Source organism: Scyliorhinus torazame, chromosome 12, assembly GCF_047496885.1.
Source record: "Scyliorhinus torazame isolate Kashiwa2021f chromosome 12, sScyTor2.1, whole genome shotgun sequence".
NCBI classification, from domain to species: Eukaryota; Metazoa; Chordata; class Chondrichthyes; order Carcharhiniformes; family Scyliorhinidae; genus Scyliorhinus; species Scyliorhinus torazame.
Genome location: NC_092718.1, coordinates 5,629,656 through 5,649,636, shown reverse-complemented (window position 1 = coordinate 5,649,636; position 19,981 = coordinate 5,629,656). Strand labels below are relative to the sequence as shown.

Here is a 19,981-nt window from a genome sequence, read left to right as displayed (position 1 = left end):
TAAACCTTGACGCCTTGTCCCTTCCCCCCCTACATTGGCAGCTGTGATTTCAGATGCCTGGGCCCTAAGCTCTGACATTTCTTCCCCAAGCATCGCCAACACCTTCCTTCTCATCCTGCAAAGCCCTCCCTAAAACCTACGACTAAACAAACTTTTGGTCACCACTTGTCATCTCTCCTCCTTTGGAAGGGTGTCAATTTTTGACTGACAACAACTACTGTGTGCAGTACCTTGAAACAGCCAGTTACTAGTGGTGTACCGCAGGATCTGTTTTGGGGCCACTGCTGTTTGTCATTTTCATAAATGACCTGGAGGAGGGCGTAGAAGGATGGGTGAGTAAATTTGCAGATGACACTAAAGTCGGTGGAGTTGTGGACAGTGCGGAAGGATGTCACAAGTTACAGAGGGACATAGATAAGCAGCCAGAGCAGGGCTGAGAGGTGGCAAATGGAGTTTAATGCAGAAAAGTGTGAGGTGATTCATTTTGGAAGGAATAACAGGAAGACAGAGTACTGGGCTAATGGTAAGATTCTTGGCAGTGTGGATGAACAGAGAGATCTCGGTGTCCATGTACATAGATCCCTGAAAGTTGCCATCCAGGTTGAGAGGGTTGTTAAGAAGGCGTACAGTGAACTTCCGGTGGCGCCCTCGAGGAATCAGGTCGCAGGTCGGATCGCTCCCGCCCGCGATGGGCAAACGGACCTGTTTCACAGGATTTCTTTCGGGACCTGACGACCTGAATCGGTGGAGGAGATGAAGGGAAGAGGTTTTCCTCCGGGGTATGGACAGTTGGACCAGAAGTGGTCAAGTGGAGCGGCAGGGCTGGAAGCGGGAGCAGCGGGGGCCCCAGACCGGGCGGCGAAGCATGGCGGACGGCAGGGACCAGGGAGCGGAGGCTCACTGGCCAAGAGAGCAACAGATGGAGTTTTTAGGAACTGCTGCACCGAACTAAAGAGGAACACGTTGGACCCGATGAGGGCGGTGATGGACCGAATGGTCGAGGCGCAGGCGGTCCAAGAGAAGGCGCTAAGGGAGGTCGAGGTGAAGCTCTCCACCCAGGCGGACATGGTAACGGAGCTGGAGCACGAGGTGGAGGAGCTGAACTCCCGCCAGAGGAGGATGCAGGAGCAGCTTGAAGAGCTGGGGAACAGAGCCAGGAGGCAGAACCTGGGGATCGTGGGCCTCCCCGAGGGCTGCGAGGGATCGGATGCGGGTGCATACATGACGGGTATGCTCGGGGCCCTGATGGGACCGGAGGCCTTCCCTCGACCCCTGGAGTTGGATGGGGCGCATAGAGCCCCCGCAAGGAAGCCCAGGACGGGTGACCGACCGAGGGCCTTGGTGGTTCACTTTCACCGGCTTGCTGACAGGATCGTGTGCTGCGATGGGCCAAGGCGGAGAGGAGCAGCAGATGGGAGAACTGCGAGGTGCGCATCTACCAGGACCTGGGAACGGAGCTGGCCAAGAGGTGTGCAGGATTCATCAAGGTAAAGGCAGCCCTCTACAAAAAGCAGGTGAGGTTTGGAATGCTGTATCCTGCGAAGCTTTGGGTCACGTTTGAGGAACTCCATCACTACTTCGAGACACCAGAACAGGTTTGGGCTTTCATTAAAGATAAGAAGCTGGACTTGAACTAACGGGCACTTAGTTTTTTCAGTGCTGTACAGTGGCTGCGGTCTGTTAACCTAACTGGCTCTGACTAGGTGTGGACTTTTATTAAAAGAAGAAGCTGGACTTGAACTAAAGGACTCTGGGCTCTCAGAGCTGTTGTGTGGCGGCGGTCTGTTAAATTATCCTGTACTGTAATGTTTTATCTAAGATTGTTTTCAGCCTGGACAGAGAGCGGGGGCTGGAGGGCGCACTGCTTAGGGTGATTTTGGGAGACTGCAACGAGGGGGGCGGGGTGGGGGGGTGGCCTGCAAGGGGGGCCCTGCACTTGGTATCTTTTGGCGGGAGATCGGGGCCTCTGATGGGGGATGGGCTCGGGGCTGGTTAAGGGACTTGAAAGGGCTCGGGGAGATACAATCAGGTTACTGGGTCCTTGGTGTGTGGGGGGAGAGCCCGAGCACGTGGGCGGGAGACAGTCAGGCGCCAAGGGCAGGGGTCAGCATAGTTAGCGTGGGTCAGGGGGCACCAGGGAGAGTAGGAGAAGGGGCGGGCTAGGGCCAAGGGCAGGGCGGACCTGGCAGGCCAAGCCTCGGAGGGGGGGGGGGGGGGGGGGGGGGGTAGCCGGGAAGGAGAGCAGAGAAGACTTAAGTGGGCAGGGGAGGGGGGGGGTGTGATCAGGGATCCCCCGGGGGAGAAAGACGCTTGCAGGGAACAGCGTAGGAAACCGACAGCATTATAGGAAGGATGTGGAAGCATTGGAAAGGGTGCAGAGGAGATTTACCAGAATGTTGCCTGGTATGGAGGGAAGATCTTATGATGAAAGGCTGAGGGACTTGAGGCTGTTTTTGTTAGAGTGAAGAAGGTTAAGAGGTGACTTAATTGAGGCATACAAGATGATCAGAGGATTGGATAGGGTGAACAGTGAGAGCCTTTTTCCTCGGATGGTGATGTCTAGCACGAGGGGACATAGCTTTAAATTGAGGGGAGATAGATATAAGACAGATGTCAGAGGAAGGTTCTTTACTCAGAGAGTAGTAAGGGCGTGGAATGCCCTGCCTGCAACAGTAGTGGACTCGCCAAAACTAAGGGAATTCAAATGGTCATTGGATAGACATATGGACGATAAGGGAATAGTGTAGATGGGCTTTAGAGTGGTTTCACAGGTCGGCGCAACATCGAGGGCCGAAGGGCCTGTACTGCGCTGGAATGTTCTATGTTCTGTGTTCTATGTTCTACAAGCTTCTACATAAATGCACTTCATTGTTGATAATTGTAACCGTTTATTTATTTGCCGGGAATTGAGTTTCTTCCCAATGTTTTACAGGCTTTTTAGGGTCTTGCTATTTCCTGAAGTTTTGTATCAGATAGAATGTAAATAAAGCTGTAGTTGAATCTCTACATTAGTCATGATGTGGAGATGCCGGCGTTGGACTGGGGTGAGCACAGTACGAAGTCTTACAACGCCAGGTTAAAGTCCAACAGGTTTGTTTCGAATCACTAGCTTTCGGAGCTCACCTGAGGAAGGAGCTACGCTCCGAAAGCTAGTGACATCGAAACAAACCTGTTAGACTTTAACCTGGTGTTGTAAGACTTCTTACTCTACATTAGTTGCAGCCATCAACCAGCATTAAAACACACTCGAAATACAATAACGTGCTTGTATCAAACTCTAAGCTCCCACACAGTGAAGATATTTGGATGGTGAAAGATGTGTGCAATATTTTTGAATCCTCAGACCACCTCCAATGTATTGGAGTAAACTCTTCTGCTGTTTGGTTCACCTTTTACATTTTGAACATTTCATTTTCAAGCATGTTTTGGGTTAATGTTACCACTTCAGCTTTTTGGCTCAGATCTAGCGTAGGATCAAGCCCATGATCCCGTACCGGCCTCCCCGAACAGGCGCCGGAATGTGGCGACTAGGAACTTTTCACAGTAACTTCATTGAAGCCTACTCGTGACAATAAGCGATTTTCATGATCAGGTGTAATGCCAGTTCCTGTCAGCTTGAATCTTGCATGTCTCTCTTGTGGGGGCCATGAATTGGATTCCATTTGAATTGTTTTTGGAGCAAGGAGATGGGATCAAAGTCTTGCCCTGTCCACTCTGCGCATTGGCTTTGTGACTGAGAAAGGAATAACATTTGTCAAAAGCTTTCATTTCAGTGCCTCTAATTCATTTTATTCCCGGCAACTACACCATGATGAGAATGTCAAATGCCTGACTCACATCTTTTAACTTTAATTTAGCTACTGCTTGCCTGCGTCCTTACAGACCGACAGAGTGAGGGCCTCCGGCATTGGAGAACAGTCTTTTATATTTTGCTTTTGAGGAGCGTGAATCACCAACCTAGCAGCAGAGTTTCTGTCAGTTAATGTTGCCTCACGACGGCGAGGCCCCGGGTTCGATCCCGGCCCCGGGTCACTGTCTGTGTGGAGTTTGCACATTCTCCCCGTGTCTGCGTGGGTCTCGCCCCCACAACCCAAAAAGATGTGCAGGGTAGGTGGATTGGCCACGCTCAATTGCCCCTTAATTGGAAAAAAAATATTGTCCAGTTAATCTGGGAAAATAGTTGGGAGTTTCTTCGGCATCTAAAAGATCAGGTTCACACACACCATGACTTTTTTAACTGAGCCATGCAATTGTGGGAGTTGTGATAAGATGTGAGAGAGGGTCACTTCAATTGAAAAGCTTTGTGCCCATGTATTGAAAGAAATTGTGTTTAAAACAGACAAACGTAAATTTGAATAAGCGGTCGCTTGAGTATAGTTATTTTACCAAAGTCTCTGTGCCCTTAATGCAACTAACAGAACTTTCTCTATCTTCACAGGTCTTAATTACACTCTTTTATTTGAGAGTGAGTGTCAAATTTGTTCTTCGTTGTCTGTCAGCAGTAGATCAGTGTATCAATTATCTTTTAAATCAAAGTTTCATTGCTTCTGGAGGAAATGCCTACCACTAATTATTTAGTTCTATAATTTAACTGCAGTATATTTTCTTTGTAATTAAAGTAATGTGACTGTGAATTTCTGTGCTTCTAATTTCAATTTTTAAACTGCAGATTTTACAAATGTCTAATGTACGTTTTCCAAAATATGAACAGCGAGGTGGTGTTGACCCTGCCTCAATTTTCATCCACTCCCTCCCCATACTTAACTCCAGTTCCCTCAACCCCCAGACACCCCTACCCTGCCTAACCACTGAAGCCTCCCCATCCCATACCCACTCAACAACTCACATACCCGCCCTCAAAGTTTCACTCTGGGAGTCACAAAGTTTGAGGCATTAAAATGGGGTCAGACTGGGGAAAATGTTTGGAAAGCACCTGTTGTAACAAGTTGCCACCACAGTTGATTCTGTGAATGAGCTTCAAAATAGAATTGTGATGGTTCGTGACCACTTTGAACAGGAGCAAAATGTAAAATCAGTGTAAATAACTGCGCTGGTGGATGTGGCCTTGCCTCCTAAGCAGGAATATCTATGCACCTACTCTTTTCCTGCCTTTATAATCCGTTTCTCCACTCTCTACCTCGCCTGAAAAACATTAACGTCCTATTGGGTTAGAACTCCCCTCGTGCACCCAGGTTACTGTGGGTGAGTTGGCAAGCTACCAACAACTGAGTCTGAGATCACTGGAGAACATTCGCAATGGAAACCCCAACTGATTCGGCACAAACAGGGCATTAGTGATTTAAAAATAAAAATTCTCACATTCTTCGGTTAAATTACTCTCACTGTCCAACTTATTGTATGTAGTATTGTGTACTGTGAGGGAGGAGAGAGAGGTGCATCTACACACCTTCATACCTTTTAGTGACTTCCTTAAAATTCATTTTGCTGATTGATACTTCCTGTGCCTTGTACGGAAACCTAATTTGCACAAAAGTATCCTCATTATTTTTATGGGTTGACGTTGTTTCCCCTGTGGGCTTTGTTGTAAATAAAATTCCAAAAATTAATCTCGGAAATAATACACACGATTCGCCATTATCCAGTACCACTGAATATCAATAAAACCAAGCTGGATAGAACTGGTAAAAAGGCAAACTCGACCACAGCCCTTCAAATTCTAAAGAAACCTCCAAAAGTGTTATGGGGACCTGATGCAAGAGTCACAGCCCTTTCCATTTTTGCGGTGGTGTAGTTTCCAAGAAAGTTGAGGAAGGTCTCTCGTCTTCGGTGAGTTACCAAAGGAAAATAAAGTTCTGCAGAATTGTGCTACTTTAAATGAGGTGCACTGTTGTGGTCTTTCTGTGCTCAATTGTGCGAAGAGTACGTAATTAGCCGAGCAGTCAGGTTCACAGCCGAATAGAGTTTCAAAAATCTTTTGGAGAAATTACACATTGTCATTTCTCGTTGCAAAATGGTTAGAACTTAGTCATGGAATTAATACTAATCATTTTTTTTCATTTGCAGCTAAGAAACATCCCCTTGTTCAAACACTGCGAGATGAAGCTTGCTTATTCAACAAGGATTTTCTGGATACTGTTGTGAAAAGTATTCAGATGAATGACATCTGTAAGCCAATAAGTCAAATTCTGGAGGTGTTGAGCAGGCAACCGCATTTTAAACGGCAACGGTAAGCAAGATCTTAACCAATCACCTCTTGACTTGCTCATTTCAACTTTGATATTTTAATCATAGCCTACAGCTGGTTTAATGTTTCAAGCATCCAAATTCAGTTAATTGTATTTCAAACATTAGTCCTCATGAGCAATGAACAGATATCCTGGACACTTGCCTGAATCCCTTGTCCGGCTGTGGGTCTTTCATTCTCGCAGTTGTGAGAGTATTTTACCACCTACCCAAAGGATGAAGATTACCTAAACCAACCCAACTAATGTTAACATTTAATAACTCAATTGGTTGAAAAGATAACTACTTCACACTGAAAGGCTAGCTTTACAAGAAATGCAATGGGGTTCAGGATCATTTCTATTTCAAGCTATTTGGAAAAAAAATGTAATTTGTTTTATTTCTTCTTTTAAAGGAGTTTATACAGAGAGATTCTGTTCCTCTCACTTGTGGCACTTGGGAAAGACAACATTGATATAGGTAACTTACGTTTTTTACACTGGTTTAAGATTTTTTTTTCCGAAGTGATCATTCGGAACTAGAATAGTGTGCTCTTACTTGATCCCTGTCTGACCCTGTGAGGGGAATTTTGTCAGCTGGTGCATCACCCTGCTTCATCCTGCCAGAGGTGAGCACTCATTTCAAAGATTTAACCTTGCTTTCTAATTATCCAGTGAATCGGTATATAGAATCCAGACTGTGCAGGAGAATTTGCCCAATCGCGTCTGCACCGACCCTCCGAAAGAGCACCCTACCTAGGCCACTCCCCCATCCATCCCCAGAACCCTGCGCATTGACCATGGCCAATCTACCTAACCACATCTTTGGACACTAACGGCAATTTAGCATGGCCAATCCACCTAACCTGCACATGGTTGGACTGTGGGAGGAAACCAGAGCACCCGGAGGAAACCCACGCACACACGGGGAGAACGTGCAAACTCCACACAAGCCCCCCGAGGCCATAACCAAACCCAGTTTCCTGGTGCTGTGAAGTAGCTGTGCTTGCCACCGTGCCACCCCACCTGCATGGGCTCATTAAATCTGTAATGTTTTTTAAATTTGCAAAAGATTGCAAAGGAATGTAATTTTAAATGAGTGAGCAGTATTGCCAAATATTGAGCTCAAGCAACAAAAGAAGTTGTAAGAAACAATTCATTTAAAATATTTTTGTTTCATTTTACACCTTGACTATTTTTTTCTCTGTGTGTGTGTGATGTTTATGTATTATTGTTGCTATCACCTCTATCGGAAACAGATGCATTTGACCGAGAATATAAGAGGGCGTATGATCGGCTAACTCCGAGCGAGGTGAAGCTGACTTATAATTGTGACCGGCCTCCCAGTTCTGGAGTTATGGAGTGTCGCAAGACCTTTGGTGAACCATACCTCTAGGAATTGACGTTCCCTCACTGCAGCCTGACATCAATGATGTGTAACTACTACATTGCACATTGTACAGTGGAAGTTCGATACCTGGTCTCTCCAAACATAACATTGTTAAATTGTGGTAATCCTTTGGTGGTCAAAAGACGGAAATGTACAGGAAATGAGTTAAATGGAAAGCTATGTAAATATAATTAATATGGTATTTTAAATAGTTTTGTATTATATAATTCTACTGGATCAGGTTAACTAGAAGGATTGCATAAATAATAGAGGGCTCAGCTCTTCAAAATATGCTGCTAATGTGTACAAAATGGCCCTGGCTACCATTGCATCTCATCGAGTCTGTTACTGGTATGTTCCTTTTTAGAAGTACTTTCAGTCTGAATTGTATAAATGTTCATAGAGGAGAAATGTGTAGCAGAGACACTTTGTGTAAAAGTGACACGTTTTTCACATTTAAAAAGTACTGTCAGTATTTGTATATTTAAAGAAGGAAATCTTTTGATGCTATCTACCTTTATAATGATATATACTCATACGATGCAGCTTCAAAGTATGCTTGATACATATATGTGGTGCAATATGTTCCTTTTAGAAGTTGCTTTGCAGTTTTTGTGGTACCTTGCCATCTGAGAGAGAAATGATGTTTCATGTTCTTCCCTCTGTATCCCTGTCTGAATGGAAAAGGATGAGGCAATGCAGACTTGGGGCTGTACGACTCGAGGGTCAGAGAGATGTGCTGTCCATTTAAAATAGCTTTGTTGGGTGTTAGTGGAAGAGAAGTTGATTGAGATCAAAGATAAGGTGTGTCTAAACGCTCATTTTTTAAATGTTTAAATATAAATTTCCTATGGGAAAGTTACATTGTATTTATTAGCTTATTAAATAACAACTTTTTGAATTATCTGTCACTTTTGCGTTTGTGTGAAAGTCCACCGTGTCTGATGGGATTTTGTACGCAGTGTTTTTGTTTTGCCCCTTCGTGGTGCTTTGCAATATAGAACAATTCTGTGTATTTTAGTTAAATCTTTACAGAGACAAAAGGTGAAAGGATCCAGGGTTTGAGTCTTTATGTGCATTTTGTAAAATAGAACATTTTGTATAAGACATTTAAACCTGCCTTTTTTTAAAAAAGGGTTTGATGGAACGCAGCCAAGGTACAGTAGCTATTCATACATAAGCTGCCTCTCCCACCAACCACCTGTTGTTTTCTCACATGAAAGAACAGGCCTTTTGTTGTAAAATGTATCCACCTTCATTGCTCATTATTCCTACAGGTTATTAAAAAAATAGATGCATTCCTTGCTCCTTTTCTTTTGCCTGTTACTACTGCGTTTACTGTCAGCCTTAGCTTAATGATAACATTCTTGTCTCTGAATCGGCGTGCTGTGAGTGCTCCAACACTGCAGTGTTCCCTCAATACTCCACTCTCAGCCTTGATTTGTTGTGCTCAAGCCTGGAGTAGGATTGGAACCCAGGACCTTGCGATTCAGAGGGTACTCCCAACTGAGATATGCATGACGCAAGTCTCCATTTCCATCATCTCCTGGACAAGCCCGTTCGAATTTACTCCCCACTCACTCACTAAAATATTTTGAACTTCCTCGCATTCAATCGTAGGACGCACCCTTTGGTTTTACTGCTCTGGGTAAGGTGAAGTAGCTTATCATGGCCATTGTCCCCAGTTTCCAAATCCTGGCTTCTTGATGTAAGAGGGCTGAAAATCTCACCATTCAAACTTCTAAATCTATGCATTAATTTGCATTTGCGAAATATCTAACATATTAATACAAACTTCTGAATAAGGAGGTGTACATTGAGGTCTTGTGGTGGAACCGGTAATCTGGGCAGGAGAGTTCTTTCAGTCGGGCAGAAGATGTATGGTCAATATTTTATAACCTTTTATACTTTTTATAATAGAATTAATCATAATATTATCAGTCTAGATCAGGAATTAATACCAACTGAAAACAGTGTGTGGTGACTCACAGGGTGATTGTGAGTGTGATAATTACCTCAATGGCCATTGCAATTGCATTATGGTGCATTCTGTGCAGATTGCAGCTTAAAATGATCTCCGTACCCAGTCCGAGAAGCTGCATTGATGTCCACGCGAAGAATTTCAATACTTTCCACACGCACCTGATTAATTAAACCTCAGCATCTATCAATACCATCTTGTGCAGATTCCCTTTCCACAGATATCATTTCATGGTAGATGCAGTTAAATTGTCACCATCATTCAATTTTTATAAAGTGAATGGATGGGTAGTATTTGAATCAATAGAATATTGCTCAGTGCAGCTCCCATAAGAGGAGCAGGAGTCGTTAGGAACTGGGATGCACTGCTTTAGATTGTGCTGGAGGCTGTTTCAATCAATTCATTAATGAGGATTTTGGATGATTTGAAAATGAAGAATATGCCCAGGGCTATGGGGAGTGTGGGGAATGGTACTCGGTGAACCACTCATTCAGGGTGTCAGCACAGAAAAGGCAGGCTGAATGGCCTCCTCCTGTCCTGTAATCATTCTGCAATGTTCGTACAAGCTGATCCACGTCAGCCTGGCTTCACCCGGATGCTATCTTAATTCCCCTTCTGCAACACCCCGGAGATCAATATGTGTGTTCTTCCAGGTCACATGTTACTTCCTGCTGCCACAATTTTGGTCATGCTTCTTTGTCAATGATTACCATTTAATTTCACTGTGTCAACTATCACCGCGTATTCCGTTTCTGTTTGCTAAGTGAGTCATTGGGGCAAGATTCTCTGTGCCCCCAACTCCATCATGATCACCTATTTAAAAATATACACTTATTAACTGACCATTGATGATGCCACAGACATGTCACCAGTGTTTTAATAAATCTTTTGTAAATTATAGACATTTTATTACAAGAAAACAACCCAATCGTTCTTTCCATTTCTTCCAGTTTGCACACCGCCTTCTACAACTACACAATACATCCAATATTTTAAACACAACTGAAAACGGGTTTAATCTTAAAACAAAATGTAGTGTACTCTTGAAATTTGTTTAATATATATAATATAAAATCCAGTTCCTGAATTAGTTTTCTGAAGCAAAGATCAGATGGTATAGCTAATGCGCTGTTTCTCTCTTCAAAATATTAAGCCAATAAATACAATTATTTTTTTTAGAAAGCACTAAGATGCGTTGTCTTTTAATACTGAGTTGCGGCACAGTCTCCTGATTCTTCGCCGTGCTCCGTAACGCGGTGGATAGTTCTGATTTTTTACATTCTGTCATTCCTTGAGTTTTCCCAGCACACCATCGACCACTTGCCAAAAATTCTTCCACTGATAGTTTCTCAATCCTCTAATCCAGTTTCTTGAGTCTATCACCATTTCTATTACAGCCCCACCCCAAATGACAATATGAAAATGAATGAAAATCGCTTATTGTCACAAGTAGGCTTCAAATGAAGTTACTGTGAAAAGCCCCTAGTCGCCACATTCCGGCGCTTGTTCGGGGAGGCTGGTACGGGAATATAATATTGTGAAGATCCTATTGTCTACCACACATAAACATGCTGGATTTTAGAATGCTTACATAATGGCTCGAGATAGACGGAGATCCTTCCGCTGTTCTATACGCTGCCAATAGCACAGAACAATCAGGGGATACTTTCTCCCCTGTTAGTACTAGAACTTTCTAGAATTGTTACGGTAAGACCTATCTGACCCATTGACCAGAAAGCTGCCTAGGTTTTACTAATCTTTGCTCAAAATGGCTAGCTGACACTCATTGCAGGAAAAAAAAGGTCATCTCCACCATGTTGATGTCAGATAAAATAATTCAGTAGGATGGATGCAGAGAATTTGCTCGTGTGTGGGGGGGAGGGGGGGGGGGGGGGCAGTCCAGATGAGTGAACGTTTAAGATTGGAGTTCTGCCGTTCTACAGTGAAATGCACAAATAGAATTTGGGGGAAATGAAGTCTGAAGTAACACTAAAGCATTCAGTAATAATTCAAGACAATGCTGATGGTGTTTAGCTCATACAATAGGAAGTGAGACAGTAGCCATGAACAATGATTTTACAAACAGCAGAAACATTTCACTTTTATATATAAACATAGTTTATGACGTATTTAAAGAGATTGCCCTTCTTGAACAATGCGAGCACCATCCCTATGAAATGGGTTTAATTGAACATTAAGTAGATTTGAATAATTTATAGAAGTTGTACACTTTGCAGATTTAGAGAGAGGGAGGTCAGCCTTGATCATTCATCAAGGGGAAGTTTTCAGCCCTGGGGAATATGTTTATTTTACTTTTGGCACCCAGCATCAGAAACTACTGTGTTGTTTTAGCACGGTTTACATATTGGATGAAATTCCCTCTTGAACTGCCCACATCAGAGCACCCACTAAAGCACAAATTTATTTGACATTTTAAGGGGTGGCACAGTGGTTAGCACTGTTGCCTCACAGCTCCAGGGTCCCGGGTTCAATTCTGGCCTAGGGTGCCTGTCTGTGTGGAGTCTGCAGTTTATCCCCGTGTCTCTATGGGTTTCCTCTGGGTGCTCTGGTTTCCTCCTACAGTCCAAAGATGAGCAGGTAATTGGTCATGCTAAATTGCCCCTTCGTGTCCAAAATGTGAGGTGGGGTTACTGGGTTCCGGGGATAGGGTGGAGGCATGGGCTTAAATAATGTGCTCTTTCCAAGGGCTGGTGCAGATTTGATGGGCCAAATGGCCTCCTTCTGCACTGTAAATTCTATGATAATTTCTACACCCACCATTCCTCACTGCAAACTGAATCAGATTGCTGATTTACACACCTGGTATATCAGGATAATATCAAGCAAGTGAATTTGGTTCCCTGTTTTTTAAACTGGTACGTTGACCAACTTATTTCAGTTTCCTGTTTAGACTTTAATACTAAACTATGACAGTTTTATCCAGTGCAGACAGATCCATTAAGAAGTGGATTGAGAGTGCTGAGTAGAAGGGTCAAATCAATGTCACCAGGATTAGAACAGCGATGCGAGAGCTGCTCTGTTTCCCTGGCTTTGAAACCATTCCATGGTAAGATTGCTAATTGCTACACTCGACAGTTACTGTTGTGTTTTCAACCTCTGCTTTAGTATCCTGGAGTATCCATTTTTATAACTGTTGCCATTTTAATTAATATTGTGTTAACTACCAATAACTGATGAAAGATAATGTTGATGGGAATGTGTCACAGTTTTGAGGCTATTTCCTAGTCAAGTTCAGTTCAAGGAAGAATGTTCACTGAGCAACTTTATTGATAAGAGTTTTTAGAACTTTTTTTTAATGGTTTTTACTTTGTGGGAAGAATTCACTTGGCCTCCTATGGCCATTTTCCATAATTAACACACAAACATCAAGTAGTGAAGCATATATTGGAGTTATTATGTCTTTATGGATTTTTCAGCATTAATTATATCCATGTTTGAAAACTGGACTCACCTGCTCTGCCACACCTTTAATACACAATAGTAGGGTCTAGTCAACTAATGTTACCTTTTCCCAACTTGCCTGAATCCAATAGTCACTGGTACATTTCACATTACTGTAAACATGCATCGATTTGGTGGGGATCAAATCGACAGCAATGGTGACATTGTTGGTACTGACGGGCTGACGCTTTAGAATGTTTAAATCAGCCTTTATTCTGATTTATTTTTAGTTTCAGTCCTCGGTAGTGTCCTCTGATAAGTCGAAGGTAGGAAGTCAGAGTTCATATGGACACTGGGCATACAATGATCCTGTCCTCCAACATAACGCTGATGATTAAAAATGTAAAGTACAGACCGAACATGGTGAAGCCCAATATTTTGTTCATCTTCCATTTGGAGAAGCCAATGGAGATGATGACGAAGAGCAGCATCAGGAAGAGTAGTACGATGGCACAGAACAGGCCATTACTGCTGACTGGAACGGGGCGGAATCTGTTAGAGGCAGCGTACAATAACCAGGGCACTGGAAGCCTATCATACAGAAGAAAAAAGAATCCCAAAGGAGGTTAAAAGATGAGCAAACGTGGTTGTGAAAGAAACAGATGTTAATATTGTTGCAACAAGTGAGGGAACAGTTGGCTACAAACATTATTTCATGCTTTGAAATGCCGAATGGTGAACGTGGCTGGAGATGGAGGGGGGGGGGGGGGGGGATTTTCCACCCGCGTCAGTCATCAGTGAGAATGGTGATGCGGTTGGAAAATCCTGCGAGAATCGGAAAATGCAAGTCTCGCCAGCGAGACCGCAATTTCCGATTTTCCACACCTCTCGCCCAAGACGTAATGAAGATCACACTCGGAAAGGGCAGGTACCTCACTTAAATACCTTTTCTTTGGTAAATTTTAGAGTACCCAATTATTTTTTTCCAATTAAGGGGCAATCCAGCGTGGCCAATCCACCTACCCTGCACATCTTTGGGTTGTGGGGGTGAAGCCCACGCAGACGCGGGGAGAATGTGCAAACTCCACACGGACAGTGAACTAGAACCAGGATCGAACCCGGGTCCTCAGTGCCGTAGGCAGCAGTGCTACCCACTGTGCTGCCCCTTTTAAATATACTCAACTCCCCCCCAACAAAAAGTAAGTATAGCCCCCAGGGGGAGAGGGACATGCCTGGGAAGTGCCAATCTGGCAATTAGGGTGGTTTATTAGGCTCCATCCTGCCACAGTAAACCACACCCCCTGAATTATTTTTTTCCTGTGGCTTTAGATCTGGACTAAAAAGTCTGCTGTGCAACTGGAGAGCTACACACCAGGTTTCAGCCAGAGCTGGCACCCTGCCACCCTGCCCAAGGAGCAAGGTGCCCAGCAGCAGTGAGGTGATGGGTTGGTAAACTCACTGACCAAGTTCAAGCCAAAGCAAACAGACTGACACATATCCATACCCGTTAGAAAACAGTCACTACCGCTTTGGCTACTGTTGAGGGCCAGAGGCCAATAAAATGTCTTAAATTTAACATCCTCATCCTCCAATCTCTGCATTGTCCTGCCCCTTCATATCTCTTAACTCCCAGCCCGACAGCCCTCATAGAACACTGCGTTCCTCCAACCTTAGCCTCTTGAGCATTCCTATTTCCTTTGTCCCACCATTGGTGACCTGGGCCCTAAGTTCTGTAATTCCCTCCCTAGACCGTTCACCGTTCCCTCCTTAAAACCTACCTCCTTAACCAAGCTTTTGATCACCTAGCCTAATATCATCTTCTGTGGCTAGTTTTCTAATTCTAAGATCCATTCTAGTATCTCCTCCATGGGCTCAATTTCAATTCCTTTGGTTATGCTCCTGTGAAGGGACTTGGGGTATTTTGTTATTTTACTATGTTAAAGATGCTATAAAAATCCAAATTGTTATGTAATAAAGTCAAGACTGTGTTGAAAAGGGAATTAAATACTGTGCAAGGATGAACGGTTTATCCTGTTGACAGTGTTCACATTGAAGTCCATCCTTTTTATTGTACTTGTTCAATTTTCATCCATTGGCTGTGCCTGCTCCAGGCTGAGCATTGGAACCCAGCCCGGTTCAGTCCAGGTGTAACAACCAGAGAGCCATACAGCAGCTGAAACTCCGCATCTCCTATCTCTGGAACTTCCGTAGTGAAGATCAGGCTTTCCAACAAAAAGTTTATAATCATGTGGCCTTTTGCCTATACCAAAAGAACCCCTGGGCTGAATTCTCTGCCCCGCCACTCCACTTTTCGGCCTCGACCCGCCGGCGGGATGCTCCGTTACGCCGGCTGGTCAATGGGGTTTCCCATTGTGGGGCAGCCCCACGCCGTCGGGAAACCCCCGGGCGCAGGCAAAACGGAGAATCCCGCCCCCTGTATTTGGTTAGCCTCCAGTGAAGGGTAACTTTGTCTTGTTAGTGCTGTTTTTAAATGATACTCCTTTCCTTAACCGCTGGAGCCTGACAATCACCACCCTCCACCCCAGAATTCATCTCACAGTAACAAATTAATGATGTGGAGGAGATGCCGGCGTTGGGCTGGGGTGGGCACAGTAAGAAGTCTTACAGCACCAGGTTAGAGTCCAAGAGGTTTCTTTGGAATTAATTGCAATTACCTGCAAAGTATATTGTATCATTGGCTTTGTCTTTATATGCTATGTTTGTGTAACCTACCTCTTCACTCACCCGATGAAGGAGCTATGCTCCGAAAGCTAGTGATTCCAAAGAAACCTGTTGGACTTTAACCTGGTGCCGTAAGACTTCTTACTGTAACAAATTAATGAGCTGGTGTCCTGGAGCTTTACCCGATAACTTTGGACTCTGAGGTGACAGAGCTGCCAACTGTGCCAGTCCTCCCCCTTGTGTCATCTACAGATGGTAACATGTTGCAATTAACATTTTCAAGACAAGCGTTTAACTTGAAAACGCTCCCAAGTTATTCTGTGAAGCCAGAATCGAGAGCTGAACCATTGACTGCACCTAACATCTGCAGCACCAAAAGCGTGTGCTGCTCAGAGTGCTTCCATACAATCAGGCTTTGAGAAACAAACTGCATGCTGGCTTTTTAATTGGTGCAAATATCTTCCTGTCACATTCATAGTCTCTGAGGTGCTGTAACCTTCATAACCTGCAATGTCCGTACAAGGGCAGCACGGCAGCATAGTGGTTAGCACTGTGGCTTCACAGCGCCAGGGTCGCAGGTTTGATTCCCTGCTGGGTCACTGTCCATGTGGAGTGTGCACGTTCTCCCCGCCTCTGCGTGGGTTTGCTCCGGTTTCCTCCCACAGTCCAAAGACATGCAGGTTAGGTGGATTGGCAATGCTAAAATTGCCCTTAGTGTCCAAAAAGGTTAGGGGGATAGGGTGGGTCGATGCAGACTCGATGGGCTGAATGGCCTCCTTCTGCACTGTATGTTCTATGTCATCCAGTTTCCTATCTGGTGAACTGTACCAAGATGAAAGGCCCTTTTAAACTTATTAAATCATTGATTCTGGAACAGACAGCAAGCATTAATAGAACAATTAAGTGCTCCAACAGTCTCGGTGGGGATCATGAGCGGTGTGTCTGGGTCTATATTTAGGATACAATCAAAAAAGGCCCTCAGGATGTCTTAAAACACTTTGCAATCACTTAAAGACAAAATGTAGTCCCTGTAGGAAAAACCGGCGCTAATTTCTGCACAGCAAGATCCCATAAACAGCAATTTAAAAGAACAAAGAAACTTACAGCACAGGAACAAGCCCTTCGACCCTCCAAGCCCACACCGACCATGCTGCCCGTCTGAACTAAAACCCCTTACACATCCGGGAACCCTCTATTCCCATTCTATTCATGTATTTGTCAAGACGCCCCTTAAACATCACTATCGTATCTGCTTCCACCACCTCCTCCGGCAGCGAGTTCCAGGCTCCCACCACCCTCTGTGTAAAACACCTTGCCTCATACATCTCCTCTAAACCTTGCCTCTCACACGTTAAACCTATGCCCAATAATGGCCGAATAAGCTTAATAGTGATGCTAATTGAGGGATAAATGTTGGACTCAGAACAACAGGGGGGAATTCCTCTGTTCTTCTTATAAGTAGTGCCTGAGCCATTTTACGTCCACCTGAGGTAAAAGATAGGGCCGTGGTTTAACGTCTCGCACAAAAGACAGCACCTCAGGCAGTACAGCACTTCCTCAGTACTGCACTGGGGTGATATGGAGGTACATGATCTAGTCTCACAGTGAAACTTTAACTATAACCTCCTGATTCAGAGGTGAGAGTTATACAGGCTGAGCCACGGCTGACAGCAAGCAGTGAATTGGAAACATTGTTTTTTCCAATTGAAGGGCAATTTAGTGTGGCCAATCCACCTACCCTGCACATCTTTGGGTTGTGGGGGTGAAACCCATGTGGACACGGGGAGAATGTGCAAACTCCACACAGTGTGTGGGATCGAACCCGGGTTCTCCGCGCTGTAGTCAGCAATGCTAACCACTGCGCCGCCCAGGAACAGGAAAAGCTACGCACTAAAATACGGGTGCAGAGGTGCTAATCACGCCGGTGGGGGTGGTTCGTAACTTGTCCTTTGTGTCTTCAGTCGAAGGGCTGCAGTAACCACAGAATATCGGCCGGAATTGTCCAGCCGTTGGGATTCTCTTTCCCCGTTGGCAGCGCACCCTTGTCCTCAGGTTTCACGGCGACGTGGGGTGGCTTCAATGGGAAATCCCATTGTCAAGCGACGGGAAGAGAGAATCCGGCCACCAGCGAACGGCGCGGCACCGAGAAACACGCGGGTGGGACACCGGGGAATCCCACCCATTATGTAAATGTGGCTCCACCCCTTCCCACGCTGCCGAAACTCACTCCGTTATTTCAATAGCCTAAGGAATGATACTTGCCCGACTGTGATGTCGAAGATGTTGCTTCCCACTGAGCTGGATACCGCCATATCCCCCAGACCTTTGCGAGCAACAATAACACTGGTGATCAGGTCCGGGATGGAGGTACCTGCAGCAAGGATGGTTAAACCCATTATCTCCTCGGAAATGCCAATCGTCTCGCCCACCTGGTTAAAAAGGAAATAGCTGTAAAATTACTGAGCTTCGACTGGACCAGGAGAGATACAAGATCACAGAATCTCACCAGTCTTCATACTCTTAACACTGGACTGAAAAGGCTCAATGATCGCTTACTGTGTGACTGCACTGCCTGCTGTAGCAAGTTATACAAACTCCAAGGCCCCAGTTTTACTCAGCTGGTCAGTTGGATACTGAAGTTAGCCTCAGTGCCACTTAGATGGGTTGTAAAATATCAGCCAAAGTTCTTACTCGTACTGGAAAAGGCACTGATGACATTGAGTAAGAGCAGGAGGAGATTGAACCTTCCACTGTCATATAGTCTGTGACATTTAATGTCTCGGGCTGCAAAAGAATCAAAACTACTTAAACCAGAGTGTCAGAGAGCTGCTAGAACCCTCTGACCCATATCCTGCACCTTCGAGGGAGAGTGAATGCCTTGGGAACTGTGCTCCAGTGAGAATCAATCCCTTCAAGCAAGGATGGGAAGACATTTTTAAAAAGGAATTCCATCGGACTGAAGTCCTTCCCATTTCTTCACATGAAACTAATGACTGCAAAGTCTGTTTACGGGAGAAACGGCCTCTCCTTCACTCCCAGTGGATGGAATATATGAAATCAAGCTATTTGTCTAACTCAATTGAACAGGATTCTGCTGAAACAGATACTTTTCCAGATTTGTCATGTATGAAATTCATAATCCAAGCCGAAGATTTCAATCCAAAAGTGCAAATGTTTGATAGTTACTTGGGCAACAGTAAAAACTATGAGGAGACAGTGAAAATGAAATGAAAATCACTTATTGTCACAAGTAGGCTTCAAATGAAGTTACTGGGGAAAGCCCCTAGTCGCCACATTCCGGCACCTGTTCGGGGAGGCTGGTACGGGAATTGAACCCGTGCTGCTGGCCAGTGACTTCATGGTAATGTAATTGGGCTGTTAATCCAGAGGCCCAGGCTAATGTCCTAGGGATATAGGTTCAAATCCCTCCATTCAAATAATAAAATCTGGAACTGAAAGCTAGCATCAGAAATGGTGCCATGAAACAATCACACTGCTTGTCGTGAAAACCCATCTGCTTCACTAAACTGGGAAGGAAATCTGCCGTCCATGCCTGGTCTGACCTACACGCGACTCCAAACCCACAGCAACTGTCCCCTCTGAAATGGCCGAGCAAACCACTCAGTTTAAAGGCAATTATAATAATAATCTTTTGTGTCACAAGTCGGCTTACATTAACACTGCAATGAGGTTACTGTGAAAATCTCCCAGTCGCCACATTCCAGCGCCTGTTCAGGTACACAGAGGGAGAATTCAGAATGTCTAAATTACCATAAGACATAGGAGCGGAAGTAAGGCCATTCGGCCCATTGAGTCCACTCCACCATTCAATCATGGCTGATTTCAACTCCATTTACCCGCTCTCTCTCCATAGCCCTTAATTCCTCGAGAAATCAAGAATTTATCAACTTCTGTCTTAAAGACACTCAACGTCCTGGCCTCCACCGCCCTCTGTGGCAATGAATTCCACAGACCCACCACTCTCTGGCTGAAGAAATTTCTCCTCAACTCTGTTCTAAAGTGACTCCCTTTTATTCTAAGGCTGTGCCCCCGGGTCCTAGTCTCCCCTGCTAATGGAAACAACTTCCCTACATCCACCCTATCTAAGCCATTCATTATCTTGTAAGTTTCTATTAGATCTCCCCTCAACCTCCTAAACTCCAATGAATATAATCCCAGGATCCTCAGACGTTCATCGTATGTTAGGCCTACCATTCCTGGGATCATCCGCGTGAATCTCCGCTGGACCCGCTCCAGTGCCAGTATGTCCTTCCTGAGGTGTGGGGCCCAAAATTGCTCACAGCAATTACTTAACAGCACGTCTTTCGGGACTTTTAGGAGGAA

General features: G+C 44.8%; 2 protein-coding genes across 8 annotated transcripts in view; one reads left to right on the top strand and one right to left on the bottom strand.

Moving 5' to 3' along the window:
* The window catches only part of dennd4a (DENN/MADD domain containing 4A), a 241,784-nt gene extending 233,311 nt beyond the window's left edge, over positions 1-8,473 (top strand). For all 5 annotated transcript variants that reach the window (XM_072470324.1, XM_072470323.1, XM_072470320.1 and 2 more), the window contains 3 exons: positions 6,025-6,187; positions 6,599-6,663; positions 7,442-8,473. In XM_072470324.1, coding sequence (XP_072326425.1) covers positions 6,025-6,187; positions 6,599-6,663; positions 7,442-7,578 — 365 coding nt within the window. In that variant the 3' untranslated portion in view covers positions 7,579-8,473. The remainder of the gene's footprint in view (positions 1-6,024; positions 6,188-6,598; positions 6,664-7,441) is intronic.
* Positions 8,474-10,412: 1,939 nt separating this feature from the next.
* slc24a1 (solute carrier family 24 member 1) overlaps positions 10,413-19,981 on the bottom strand; it is a 325,564-nt gene continuing 315,995 nt past the window's right edge. For all 3 annotated transcript variants that reach the window (XM_072470316.1, XM_072470318.1, XM_072470317.1), the window contains 2 exons: positions 17,900-18,066; positions 10,413-13,546 (listed from right to left, as the gene is read on the bottom strand). In XM_072470316.1, the coding sequence (XP_072326417.1) occupies positions 13,297-13,546; positions 17,900-18,066 (417 nt within the window). In that variant the 3' untranslated portion in view covers positions 10,413-13,296. The remainder of the gene's footprint in view (positions 13,547-17,899; positions 18,067-19,981) is intronic.